Raw genomic sequence first — 13,567 nt, forward strand, 5'->3', positions numbered from 1 at the left:
AAAAACTGACAAAAATACATCCAGTGCAAAATCCAGTCAAATTCAAAACCGCTTTGAAGTTTAAAGAACAACATTCAATGACTTGAGATAAAACCCTTTTTGGGAAACATCACACATCTCGGGACCAGACCAATGTCAGTGACTTTTACAAACAGCAGGCCTGTGGCTGCGCACGGGAGGAAGCGAGAGGTAACAAAGATGAATGAAGGAGGATGCAGAGGTGGGCGAGTGAGTGGCGAGGTGGGGTGGACATCTCCATCCATCAACAAGCTCCATTTCTGGATCTGCGGTCATTCCGCTGAGCCCTTGGGCTCGGCATCCTCCCGCCATTTATCTGACTGCTGGGGAAAAAAACGATGGCTCGGGTCTGCTTTTTGATAGATCTGTTTATGTCAGGGTCTGCCGGCTCAGACCCTTCAGGTGGGGTCCTGAAACAAACATGTCCACTTACCAGACTTCTTGACTGGAGGAAAATGAGAAAAAGGGCCCTGACCACAATTTCAGAGGCATGAAAAGTAATATCTGATAGAACATGCCAGGAGCTTTACAGGAGATTTACTCAGAGTTATGAAAAAAAAGGAGAGAACAGGGAGATTAGCTTTACAAAAACGAAGCAAAGATTATAGAAAAATGCAATAAGAACTTTCCCTGCACTACCTTATAAGACCATTTATATGAGCGCCGCACAAGTAGAAATGATTTAGAGGCTACAATTAAAAAATGTTTCGATAGTTGAGGTTTCTACTTGATATAACCTAACAATACTTCTTTATGTACCAAAAAAAACCCAACCTCAGACTGTATAACAGCCTTTACAGCTGAAACCTTATCGTGGTTTTAAAAGTCTGTTTGTTTTCCAAGAACTGCATTATGGCTTTCAAATAATATTTTCTTTTCTAAAAATGCATCGTTTCCATTTTGAGATGCACAACCCTTTAATTATGGAGTCGGAAAGCTGGATTTTGCACAAAACACACAGACACACATAGTGGCTATGTCCTGCACACAGTGGGAGCCAGCAGGGTGGGGCCGAAGAGATAATCGCAAACTCGTCTACATGTTAGACATTCAGACAATCTTGGCATTCAGAGAGAAATGGTAAGATGCACATCCCTACCTGGATTATAATTACTGTAAGAGACCAAAAGTAATGAGCTAAAGGCTCACAGGGATTAGTGCGACTGCTCTAAATAATCTGTTTCTGACTGTCTTGTTTTGTTCTTGGCTCTCTGTGATGTCATTCAAAGTGGCTATCCTTAATATGCTCAACCCAGACTCACAGCTCTGGCTCTGAGCACAGAAGCCTATTTGTCCCACCTCTTGTTCGACCTTCTCTTTAGAGAAAAGGTTGAAGGTAAAAAAGCTTTTTTCAGATGGAAGATAAACTACAGTACGTAGGATAAATCAGGATTTCTTGAACTGTGATTCATGCAAAGCTAGAGTCCAAAAATAATAACTTGGACTTATAAAAGAGCGTAATAGTTCCCTTTTAACCCCGTACTGCCAAGTGTATCATATCTGATATCTTATTTTTTGAAGCCTCATCAGTGTGTTTTCATTTCTCCTAATATGATTTTGCTTGTTTAAGGGAAACAAACCGTGAACAATAAATTGCACAAAATGCTATTTGTAGCAGAAATTATAAAAAAAAAAAAAAAAAAGAAGAATTATCTTGATTTAACCTAAAAACTGAAAGCCCCCTTCATATATCTGTTAAAAGTTAGCATTAGAGCTGCTCACAGTAAAGCACAGTAAAAATTGGTTTATATTAGCTATTTGGCAACGTATAAGAATCAGCATTTATAACGGCATATAAATAACAATTAAAAAAGTAAAGAAGAGACAAAGAAAACACACTTTAACCATTATATCAGTGCTGACGTTGTATAGTTAGTCCACAAGAGGGCGCTCTGCAACTGATGACAACAGAGCGTAAAATGGTGACGACGACTCGCGATCCGATCCGCAACTGATCTTAGCAAATGATCCATGAATAAATAACTGCATAACAAATGTTGAGGAAATGTTTTTTCGTGCGTCTTAATTCTACCTCCAAAAAGATGACATCTGACAGCGTCCCCCGTACAGATAATGACGAATTTTAGCATCTCAGTATAAATCAATAAGGATGTGGTTTGATGACCATTAGAAGCAGTTTCTGTTATTTTTTTCAAGGGTAGCTGCATAAGCAGAGACCAGCTATGCTAACGTCTGATGTGCACCCAATAATTTTGTTCTATAAGCAGTCCTGAAATATGACAGAAACCACTAAGGTCAGAAAAGGTCAGTCTAAAAAAAAATCCTGTATCTGTCGGTCTGTCTCTGAGTGTTTACTAACAAGTCAAGCTAGCGTACCCAGGTTTTACTCTTTATGCTAAGCTAACCCGCTACTAGCTCTAGCTTTGTGTTTACATAAAGAGATGATCAATCCTTTGTCTCAACTCTTGTTGGAAGAGTGCTCAACAATTTTTTTACAAAATAAATTATTCCTTCAGCCCTCGAGACTTGCTTTAATTTCAATAACAGCCTGTTCGATAATAAACTGAGCATGATTAGCCCGATCTTAGTAGATACTGTATCTAAGCTTGAAGTCACGAAGAGTTCTTCGGACTAAAAGCTGCGGCAATGCAGCTGCTCCACTCTGTGTTTCTTCGCAAACAGTTGATGAGAGAGAGTGTGTGATACACTCAGAGTGAAATCTAAAACCAACACTGACAGTCACAGGAGCGCATAAATATCCCTGAACCAAATCTGCTCCAAGATAAATGTGAACACATGTCACCAGTGTGCTGCCGTCCATCGTCAACACAGCGCCAATTAAACAACAGGACAGACAGACGCGTAGAAACCTTCTTTAACCAATTTATACTTTGTTCTATTATTTAAATGACAGATACCCCAAACTCTTCCTTTCTTAGTTTGACCTGGGTTATATACTAAAAGCTGCATTAAACAGACAAGCAGAGAGAAGAAGGGTTTTGGGAAAGTCTTGTGCAAATCTTGTATCTACTTTCTGTTACCTGTCTCTTGAGGGGGAACTTTGACAGTTTTTGCACGGGAGGCGTGGGCAGAGTCTTCTGCGTGGTCATCCTCATACGACAGAGGATTGCGATGACCACGGCGAGGATGAAGAGCACGCAGCCTGTCACGTAGATAAGGATGTCGGCGTAGTAGTCTTCCTTTTGTGGACTCACTGCTTTAGGAGGGAAAATGTGAAAAGTCAGTTGAAATTCACCAAATTCACACAGCATTTTGTTTTAATTCCCACTCAAAAATAGCTTGCTTTGTTCAGTAGCACACTTCAACCAAATGGATTTTTAGTGAGCATTTTCTGTGAAGAAATATCCATAAATCAAAAGAGAAACAGATCAGAAACTTGTTGTTCCTCACTGAAAGCTCGCATTCACACCGTGGGTTGGGGCAGCAACCCACGGTGTGATCATCGTGTAGTTTTATCCTGCTGCAGGTAATTGCACCTGTGATACGCTTTTCCTCAGGGAGGCAATTATTGTCTTGAAAAGCAAAAGCTGAAGTGTCGTTAAATTGCCTCATAGCCCAGAGACATCTGAGCAGACGATCTGCTCTGATTAAAAAGCGCCTTTCAGTGAAGGATGGATTGCATGTTCGGTTGGTTAAATTAAAGGGATGGTGACAGAGCGTCGACGCACTTAAAATATGTGCTTACAAGTAGCAATCTATGATAATTAGGTTTGAAAATTGATGTTAAATATTGTGCTGCAGAGCAAAACAAGTTTCGTGGCGTTTCTAACATTTCAGGTAACACAGGTGGGAGAAAATGGACCCACAGAGTGAAGAGTATACCTGGAAGCACCGTCAGCCAAGCAGAGTGGTAAGAAAAGCCGATAGAGTTCCCTGCGAGACAAGTGTACTCGCCCGCATCCTCAAAAGACACATTGGTCAAGAAGAGAACCTCTAGCTCCTTATCTGTAGTGTTAATGCCAGCCGTCTGTGGAGGATGAGAGGGAAGAGAAAGAGACAGAGAGAGAAGATATATCGTAAGGCGAAAGCTTCTTAGAAGAAACACCAAATGCACCCTGGAGGAAAGGACAGTCCTGTTTACTGTTGTCAGCACCATCACCCACACCTGAAAACACCCAAGCAGCACCTACACCACGCTGTGAGACAAGCTCGTTGGTTCAGCCTAACGCCACAGGCACTCTTTGATGTAATGAACTCCTATCAAGAATTTTCTAGACTGTAGCAGTGATTTACTTTCATATGTGGAATCGTAAGACACAGGCATCCATTTCCACATTTAGAACAGGCAGAAGTGTCATAACAGAGTTTCCTAACACAAAATATTTCTTACAGACTTCTGTAAGCTTCTTTGATAAGGAGAGTTTTCTGTTGCCTCCAAATGCACCCGTGAGTTTAAACTGAACCACGTACAGTTGACCTGATGACAAAGCTTGCCTTTGGTTCTGGACTTGCTTATGAAGGTCTTTGTGTGTTTGTGAGAGGAAAGTGATTTGCGCCTTTGGATCAGTGTTTTTCTAGGAATGCCTCAAGGATCAGTCCTAGATCCTTTATGTTTTTAAAAGAAAACAAATTCAAATGAGCACCGGGTTTTGTAAAGATGTTTTAAAAAGATATTTTTAGTTTAAGATTACTGCTGCAAGATGTCATTACCAAAATGGGATTTCACCTGAATTTTTTACAAGTAAAATTTAGAGAGCCAGATTTATTAAATGGTCCGCAATCCCCAAATAGAGCTCAGAGGCCTGGTTAGTTTTATGGGTGATTTAATAAAGCACAAAAAACCCTTTTTTTCCCCCAGCTTTTTAAATTGTGCAGATATTTAACGTTAGTAAATCAGTTTGCACGCTTGATTTAAACAGTCTTAGTCTTAAATAGTTTGTGCCTTGAGAAAGGAACTCACAGAAATACAACAGGGTCTGAGTTCCCACCTCTTACACGCCATCTTGTCACTGTGCACTTTTTGTAAATATCAAGAGTATCATCAACTACAACTTTTTTTTTTAAGCACCAAAGCCCAGCCTAAAAAGTGTATCACTGCAGTTGCGATTTTTCTTTCTTCAAATATCATTTGGTGTGATGACCGCTAGGTTAGTTTGATTCAAAGGCAGTGCTGGATGTGGCTTAGTAAAGGCTGAGGTGGAGGACTCATTCCCCGTGCCTCAGTAATGAACACTGACATCCAGACGCCTGCTGCATGCTCTCATATAAAAGCACATTAATATAGCAGGAGGATGCTCTCCCAGAGAAATCAATACTGGCTTGTTTGTGTACGGGTACGCTTTGGTCAGTAAAGGTTTTATGTGGGCTTTAATCTGTGTGTGTGTGTGTGTGTGTGTGTGTGTGTGTGTGTGTGTGTGTGTGTGTGTGTGTGTGTGAGAGAGACTTTTGAAGTTTTTGCATTAATTAATGGCGCAATATTGTCTTTCTCTTATCGACCGGGAAGGAAGACAAAGTGGAGCTAAAATAGATGATGGCCATTAGCTAACTAAATGCGAGCATTAGAACTCAAACCTCACTGATGAATGTGTATAGGTGTCAGCAAGCCAGCGAGCCAGTCAAAACCCACAACCAAGAGGAACATTGCAGAGAGGAAGAGGCACAGCAGATCAAATGTGGTGACGACGGTTCTCGCCCAGAGTTCAGAATTTACCTGGTTTGTATATGTTAAGCCAGAAAGCGTTTTCTGACTTTCCTACAAAGTTTGAAGCACGACACCAGTACTTCCCGGCATCTTTCTCTGTCACGTTGGACAGTTTCAACTTACTGTGGGTCTCAATGTGTTTACTGACAACACTCTGTAAAGGGAAAATTGAAAGGCAGAGTGAGGCCTTCACAGCTCCTGCAAAAACACATAGTAACAACATGCAAACCTACATACTACACACACATCTAAAAGAAGCACTGCACATTGGTTTTTACATTTACAACATTTTTTTGTGTTATTAGCTTAGTTTCATTGTTTATTGTGAACAAAGGGGACCTCTTACGCTCATTCTTATCTCCACATAGCTCTACGTGCTTCACAGCTCAAAAACGATCCAGCTTCTCTCCCTTTAAGGCAAACTTTCTTCTGATTGGCCGATCCGTGTGTTTTCATACATCACAGAGAGCCATCAGTGGAAAAAACTGCCTCAAGCTGAACATTTAAAGAAGTCTTATCATCCTCATCATTTAGTCCACTATTGTAACAGCATATATGTGATAGAAAATAATGAAAAGCATGATGAATAAATCCTCTTTATAAGCTGCTGTTGTAAAAAAAAAACAGAGACAGCCAGTTCTATGACTTTCCAGTTGTTTACAGATTTATGCTAAGCTATGCTAACATGACGTGAGAGTGATACAGTGAGGCATAGTGTCATTCTGTCAGTTTTGTTGATTAAAAGCAACATGTCAAACCTGTAAGATCATAAACACACAACAACAGGAACACACACGAACCATACATTGCAGACTCGCACCAATCCGTGCTGTCTGTTGCTAGTTTAAAGGCATTACAGTATGTCAGTCCTATAAGGGTGTAAACCTGTGAGTGTAAACACTCACGATCTGACTGGGTGCTTCGCTCGCAGAGAAACTGCTGCTAAATTATTAAACGGGCCCGGCGCATAAAGGAGAAAACATATCACCACTCACAACCACTAGCACTTTATATAGCCTCTGTAGAAACTATCTACACCCTCACTTATCTTAACTGCACTACTGTATAGCTCTGTGTAAATAATCATTCTGTACATTCGATAATCTTTAATCCTACAACTGTTTACAACTTGCATAGTTCCCATTTCTGTATAGCTGTATATCCCAGATTCTGTAAAGTTATTTATTTCATATTCTGTATACTTTTTCATATTTATATCCTGTTCATATCCTGTACATAGCTTGTACTCACTACAGCCTGTACATACTTATAGTTATAGAATATTCACAACATACTTCATACCGTGTACATTATAACATACCATAATAGACCCATTTCTGTAATATACTCACATATCTATATTATTGCTAATATATATTGTAATATATCTATATCACTAAAGCACTTCTGGATGGATGCAAACTGCATTTCGTTGCCCTGTACCTGTGCATGTGCAATGACAATAAAGTTGAATTCTATTCTATTCTATTCTATGTTTTATAGTTGCTTAATGAACATCCACGGCTTGGCTCCAGACGTCTCCTTCTCCCTCCCCCGTGCGGGGCGAGTCACTCATCGTTAACTCTTTTTCCAGGCATCAAAAGAACGATTCAGGCATTTCTCAAAAAAAAGAAAAGAAAAATTCTTTTTTTGACCCCCTCGTCTCACCCTAAGCTGTATTTAACTTCTACAGTATATGCCACACACGAGAGAGCATATCATGTCTGAGTGAACTGTGGTGGGCCTAGAGAGAGAGACTGAGAGTGACAGAGAGAGAGGGAGGCACACACAAATCTCAGTAAATACTGTTTCAATTATGCGGTAGTCGAAAATAGAGCGTGGAGCCGCAGTCTGGGCTGACAGGCTTGCTTTCCCCCCTCTTTCTCTCTCTTTTTGTTGGCCTCTCTCTTTCTCCTCCTCTTTCGCTCTGTCTTACTCTCACTCTCTCAGTCCTTTTGCTTTCTATTTTACTCCACCTTCTCAGACGTACATTTCTAAAGATTTGCTGGACACTTTATATGCTGATCTTGTGTTTGAAGTCGTGAAGTTACGAAGACAACATACTGCACCCACAACCATATCTCTTATCCACAAACGACCCACGTGTTTCAGCTCAAGCATAAATTAAATGACACTACATTGATGTAAAAGGCTTCGGCACAGTCAGTGTTTTAATAAGTCATAAAATAACTGTGAATCCAGCAGATTTAAAGTGACATTTCAACATTAAATGAGTGAGCACCTAGGACACCTCGCTAAACTACCAGGCTCATATAGCCTCATATTGAACGTGCGGATAGGAGAGCGTCTCATGTAACAAGTGAAGGTATTCATTTATTTATTTAAATGACTTGACATTAAAAGTCAATGAAACTTTAATGTCAAGATGGAGTAACCCAGACCTTCAAGCTCACGACTCATAGTGTGAAGATATTTAAAAATTTTAATAATAATTCTAATAATGTGTTTAGAAGATTAGAAACTCAGGCCTTGAGCATCTCTTCAACTCAGGAAGGTTATCATCTAAAGGCTTCAGCTCCAAAATAATCTATTTGCAACCTGAGAGCACTCTTGTACCTGGACAGTTACTTTCATATGTGAAAAGCTAACACTGTGACATTTCTCCATGCGCTTTGTTCAGCTTCTATCTCTTGCTCTTCTTGTTTCACGTTTGCATCTTATTTCCTTCGTCTCCTCCTCCCGCCCGTCTCGCTGCTTTTCTGACACCCCAGCCACTCGTTCTCGCCCTCGCTCTCCATCTTTGCCCACCAATCTGTCACACATTCTCTCCCTCTCCCTGCTGACTTTGCCCTTCCTCGTGTTCCTCCACTAATTTTTTCCATGGCTTTTTTGGTTGCCTCTTCCCTTTTTCCTCTCTCCTCCTCCTCCTCAAACCACGCGACGCAGCACATCTGACGGCAGTGGCGGTTAGCAGAGCCTGCCTCTCTCCCTGCGTTGCCGCCACCACAGCAGTTAACTTAGTCCAAACCAGATGTTTGTTTTATTCACCCTCTCCTCTTTCTCTCTCCAGAGGCAGAAAAAAGAAAAAAAGGAGGGGGGGCGGTCAAAATGAGACAGCTAAGCCCTCTCGGGTTTTGCGATGTGGATGGGAGTCTTCCTTTCTAGACCCCAGATCTAAAAACACGCCTCGAAGGGGGGTTAAGGTTGTTGCCCTCTCTTCGATTGATTGAGGACAATCCTATCTACACTTTCCTAATACTTCATGAGGAAGTATGCGATTAAAATATCTTTTTAAAAACTAAAAGATGCTTCATCAGGGCAAGGACAAAAACTGAAGACGGGCAACGCTGAATAGCTCAGAAAAATTGTGACTAAGCTGTGTGTCTGAGACAATCTTAAAAATGATATCCTCTTACTGTTTCATCATGACATAAATGAGTAGAAAAAAAGAAAAAGGAACAAATAAGAAAAAGGAGAAAGAAAATAAAACACTGTAATTATAAGTGAACTGGCTCCATCATCACCAGTATGGAACCACACTGCTCAGGCCAGCATTAGAATAAACTGAAGCAGTGCAGGTGCCGTGGTTAAGTGGAGAAAATTATTTACAGGGCTATTATTAGGTTTATGAGAATCCATTTTTATATGGTGTGGTATGTCGCAAAATGCAGGTGTGTGTTTTTTCCCCATAATGAAGGTATGGTGTTTGAGGAATGAGCTCTTCGGGTTCAGGCTGCAGCGAAAACAGCCTGTGGGCCCCACAGACCCACCTACTGTAAAAGCTCATTAAACAGAACTATTAGGAGAGATTAATTATGAGTAGAATTATCGCAGACTGAGATCGACTCCAGGCAGTGAGACTCAGGCTCATTACAGATGTAAAACAAAGAGCTCTGAGCTACAGACCCACCTTCAGCACGTTGACGTAGGGAACACCGTCGGGGCCAAGGCGACTGCCGTTCACCTCAATGTGTTTGAGCCACTGGATGTGAGGCTGGGCGTCGCTGTAAACCTTACAATGAAACTCCACATTGCTGCCCACCACCACCGTCTGATTAGCTGGCAGACCAGCCTGGAGGATGGGCCTGTGAGGTGAACGCTCTGAGGAAAAAGAAATTATAGAGTCATTACCACAACTCATTTGTGGCAATAATATGCTGCAGGAAATTTAGACTTAAGGTACAGCTAAAAATAAGCTCTTTTATAATTGCTGTGTGTTAAGTTATGTGTTGTTAAAACAGCAGAAGAGAAAAGACATTCACCGAGCACGTCGAGCTGGTAGGTGTGGCTGATGGAGCCGTATTTGTTTTGCACAACGCAGGTGTAGTTTCCCCGGTCTGACGGCACGGCGCTCTCCATCACCAGACTCCACTGCTGGTGTCTCAGCTTGGGGTTGGATGGGGTGGAGGGACGACGGAGATGAGAGAGGAGAGAATATTTAGTATATGTCATAAAAAATGACAAGGGTGCAGAAGTCTTTGGGAGAATTTGCTTTCATATTTTCAAGAGAGCAACACACAAATACCCATTTAGTATATTCCTACGTTTAATAAGACGGTCACCATAGAGAAATTGCTCCAATAAATATCAGCTATTGCTATAGAAAAGCGTCCTCTCTACTGTCAGAGCTATTCCCTCCTTTGATATCCTTTGGTATAAAACATCACAGAGCGCACCGCTCGGTAAACAGGAGAGGCCTTTGTGCAGTGCATGTTTACTGAGGTGCAAACCCTTTTGAACAAACATTTCAAACGACAACACAACTGTAACCTCTTTTTATTAATTGCATCCCGCTTGATGCAGAACAGATGTGATTAGCAGAACGCAATATTTTGACGTGGTGTAAACGTCTTAATGGGAAATTATTCCGCGTGCCCGCAGCGGCCAGGGAAGCTGCAGAGAGTGGTGCCATCAGGTATCGCTTTGAATAAATCACAAGGAACGGCCTTTTCAAGAAAAAGAACGCAGCACACGCCATATGTTTGAGAAACCAGTTAAACTAACTGGAATCATGACTTGATGAAATATGACATTTTCAAATAGCAGAGAAGTATTTTCTTCTCTCCGCCTGCAGTGAGGGCAGAAGGATTTTTTTTCTTCTTTTGCACCTCTGAAAGTGGTTCCACTGTGCCACTCAGGAGCAAGCCATCCCCGGAGACCCGAGTGTTGAATTGTGTGTAGTAATTCAAATCAGGTGTGGCTGGATGGCAGCAGCAGACAGATACTAACTTGACAGATTCAGAAGTCTATCGGATGGGAGAGCGAACGTACGAGCGGTCCGGCACCGCGAGGCGCGAAGACAGAACCCGCCACGCATCGATAAGCAGAGTCTCCACGGGCTGAGAGGAATGACCTCCACGGTTTAAGTGGAAACGTGTGGCGCTTAGCGCTGCGAGACAGGAGCAGAGTGAACTCCTCCGCGAGAGGTCAGAATTACTAACGACGGGAGTGAGTGATGTCAACAAGGAGGCTTTTCAGGGTGGAACACTTAACATCACCCGCAAAGGAAAATGTGCCGACCCAGAGAAGGTTTAATGTTTTTGTAAACATTTAACCCCACACATTTTGGTGGCCAGCCAGCCATTCACAGAAGGTATATATATATATATATATATATATATATATATATATATATATATATATATGTATATATTTGTATGCCGAGGATCAAATTCTCCTCCCCTACTTCTTCTTCTTCTCCTCTGTCTGTCTTACAGTATACACTTCTTGACTCCCACTCTTGGAGGCGTATACGGAAAATAATGTAACAGTGTAAATATTATGCCTGTGTGTGCTTTTTGCAGTTGCGTGGTAACATAGGCTCGCTCGACGCTGGCAAATGGTTCTTCAGAAGGGCTGGCTCCACCCCGTCTACCCCTCTCAGAGACAGGAGTCAAACCGAAGTCAATGGCTGCTCTCATGAGCAGCTGAGTGACGCCTTGTGCTGTGGTGGCTGGGATTGAGCTGAGCTGAGAGGGGAGTGAAGGGATAAAAACCCCCCAGAAAACAGGCGACACATGCAGGGGGAACCGAAAAGGTGGTAAAATATGAGAACAAGTTCAAGCTCAGTAGTGGGCAAGACCACCAGGAGATACAGAAAGAGAGCGATCCAAAGCATGACTTCTTTGCTTTGTAACTCTTTGCAAACTTTCAGTTCAGATGGAGCTTTTGCGCAACTACATTTATACGACAGCTGCTGTTACATTGCAGATTCTGATTTCACACCTAGCCCGAGACATCTGTGTCTGATACACGCACTCGGTTTTAAAGTGTTAACTGCCACTAATATCGTGGCTACTGAAACCGAACTTCTTGTCTGCGGTAATAATTAACTTTGAGTGCCATTCTACTTTAATTCCTCCTGGCACTTTTCATTATTTTCTAAACACACATCACTGGCTTTTATTACCATGTTACACTGGCTAACCCCTGTTGAACTCGTAGCATTAGTCCCCAAATGTGATAATCCTATCCATTCCAATCATGCCAGATTCCAACCAGAATTAAATTATTAAGCAGCTTACATTAGAGTCATACAAGGCTTTAAAGGTTTTAAGGCTTTGGCTGTGGATGTACGGAGCGCACAGAGCATGCCATGGGAATGGACAGGCAGTTTTACACTGCAAAAAGTGCACTTTGAAAGAGACATTACCAGCTTTTCAGGAGTCTGAGAAGGACAGAGAAACAACTTGAAATTTGTATTCTGTGTTAATTTTTTCTCTGAAATATTTTGGGACAAAGTAAACTGCCTTTCAAGGCATTTCCTTTTGCTTCACCGGGATTGCCATCGAAAACACTTCAGTTCCCTCATCCAATGGGCAGATTCTCTCACGTCTTTTCATCAAATTCTGGACTCTGAGCGAGCTTGAGAGACTGGCAAAGATGCTGACATTTTTTGCAGTGTATTAGTTGTCTGAGAAAACACAGGAAGCTCTTTTCCCTTTATAGTCCAAACTCTCCGTCTTCACCTCACAAAATAGCTTCTGTCAGAACCAGCGGGGCCAGTTACCAGAATTTATGAGTGTGTCAGAGCGGACCAGTGGCCCGGATCTGCGCTACCGTCTAATTTGACCCATAGAGAAGGTAGAAACAGAGAGATGCAGCCCTAAGGGGGTTGCTATTAAAGCTGGTAAAGTTTAGCTTTGCAAGACAGCAGAAGGCTGTAAAAATGGAAGTATATGAGTAAAAAAAACAACAAAAAATTGGATCATCTATCTTTTGATATCGGCGATGTGTTTGATTAAAATGACCGAGAGGGGAAAAAGACGTGCGGCTGGTCTAAAATTAAAAAAAGGAGTCCAAAAATAATCTTGCAATGTGTAGAAATTCCTGCGTGGCCTACTGAGACTCACAATCCAGGCTGTGTTAAAATCCGGAGTGGAAAAAACAAGGATTTAAAGTGCTTAAAGTCTTAAAAAGCAACAGTGTGGAGCCAGTTTAAGAGCCCCGTCTTGGAAAGCTGTCAAAACAGGGATTGAAAAATCAGTTAAGTGCTGAGCGACCTGGAAGGAATGAAACACAATAATTACATTGTCAGCTTTAGCCTCGCTTGTGCTGCCGAAGTTTAGCATGAGCACAACAAAATCCCATCCGCCATATGTGGCATCATACAACGGCGATGACTTTGTCTGTCGAAGGCTCGGGCTGGCTCAATGGGTTGACGACACGCCCATCTCTTGCCACGTCCATCTGATGGCTCAATAGACGGCTGAACTTTAACCTTTAGGGCTTGGCCTTCACAATAAGGAGCGCCGCAGTTGTCTGGAAAGGCGAACAATGCTCCGGCACATCGCACTGCTGGAATTTTATTTTCCATTTTATAAATGAGCCACACATCCTATTTAGTTTCCTTTAGTTTTCAGCTAATGCACCGCTTAGCTCTCTCGGTTGCATTTCAACAGAATTGTAAAGTGCTTGCAAGATTTTAAGCGAATATCTGAAACAGCCTCCAGCTTGCATGGGGAA

The 13,567-nt window shown here is 41.9% G+C and overlaps 1 protein-coding gene across 3 annotated transcripts in view; it reads right to left on the reverse strand.

Moving 5' to 3' along the window:
* The window catches only part of fgfr3 (fibroblast growth factor receptor 3), a 65,512-nt gene that overhangs the window by 13,161 nt on the left and 38,784 nt on the right, over positions 1-13,567 (reverse strand). For all 3 annotated transcript variants that reach the window (XM_085440694.1, XM_085440693.1, XM_085440692.1), the window contains exons 6-9: positions 9,865-9,988; positions 9,513-9,703; positions 3,823-3,967; positions 3,021-3,196 (exon numbers count right to left, since the gene is read on the reverse strand). In XM_085440694.1, coding sequence (XP_085296820.1) covers positions 3,021-3,196; positions 3,823-3,967; positions 9,513-9,703; positions 9,865-9,988 — 636 coding nt within the window. The remainder of the gene's footprint in view (positions 1-3,020; positions 3,197-3,822; positions 3,968-9,512; positions 9,704-9,864; positions 9,989-13,567) is intronic.

This window comes from Copadichromis virginalis, linkage group LG19, assembly GCF_057382275.1.
Source record: "Copadichromis virginalis isolate Kocher_CV1m ecotype Utaka linkage group LG19, C_Virginalis_male_GT1.1, whole genome shotgun sequence".
Classification (NCBI taxonomy): domain Eukaryota; kingdom Metazoa; phylum Chordata; class Actinopteri; order Cichliformes; family Cichlidae; genus Copadichromis; species Copadichromis virginalis.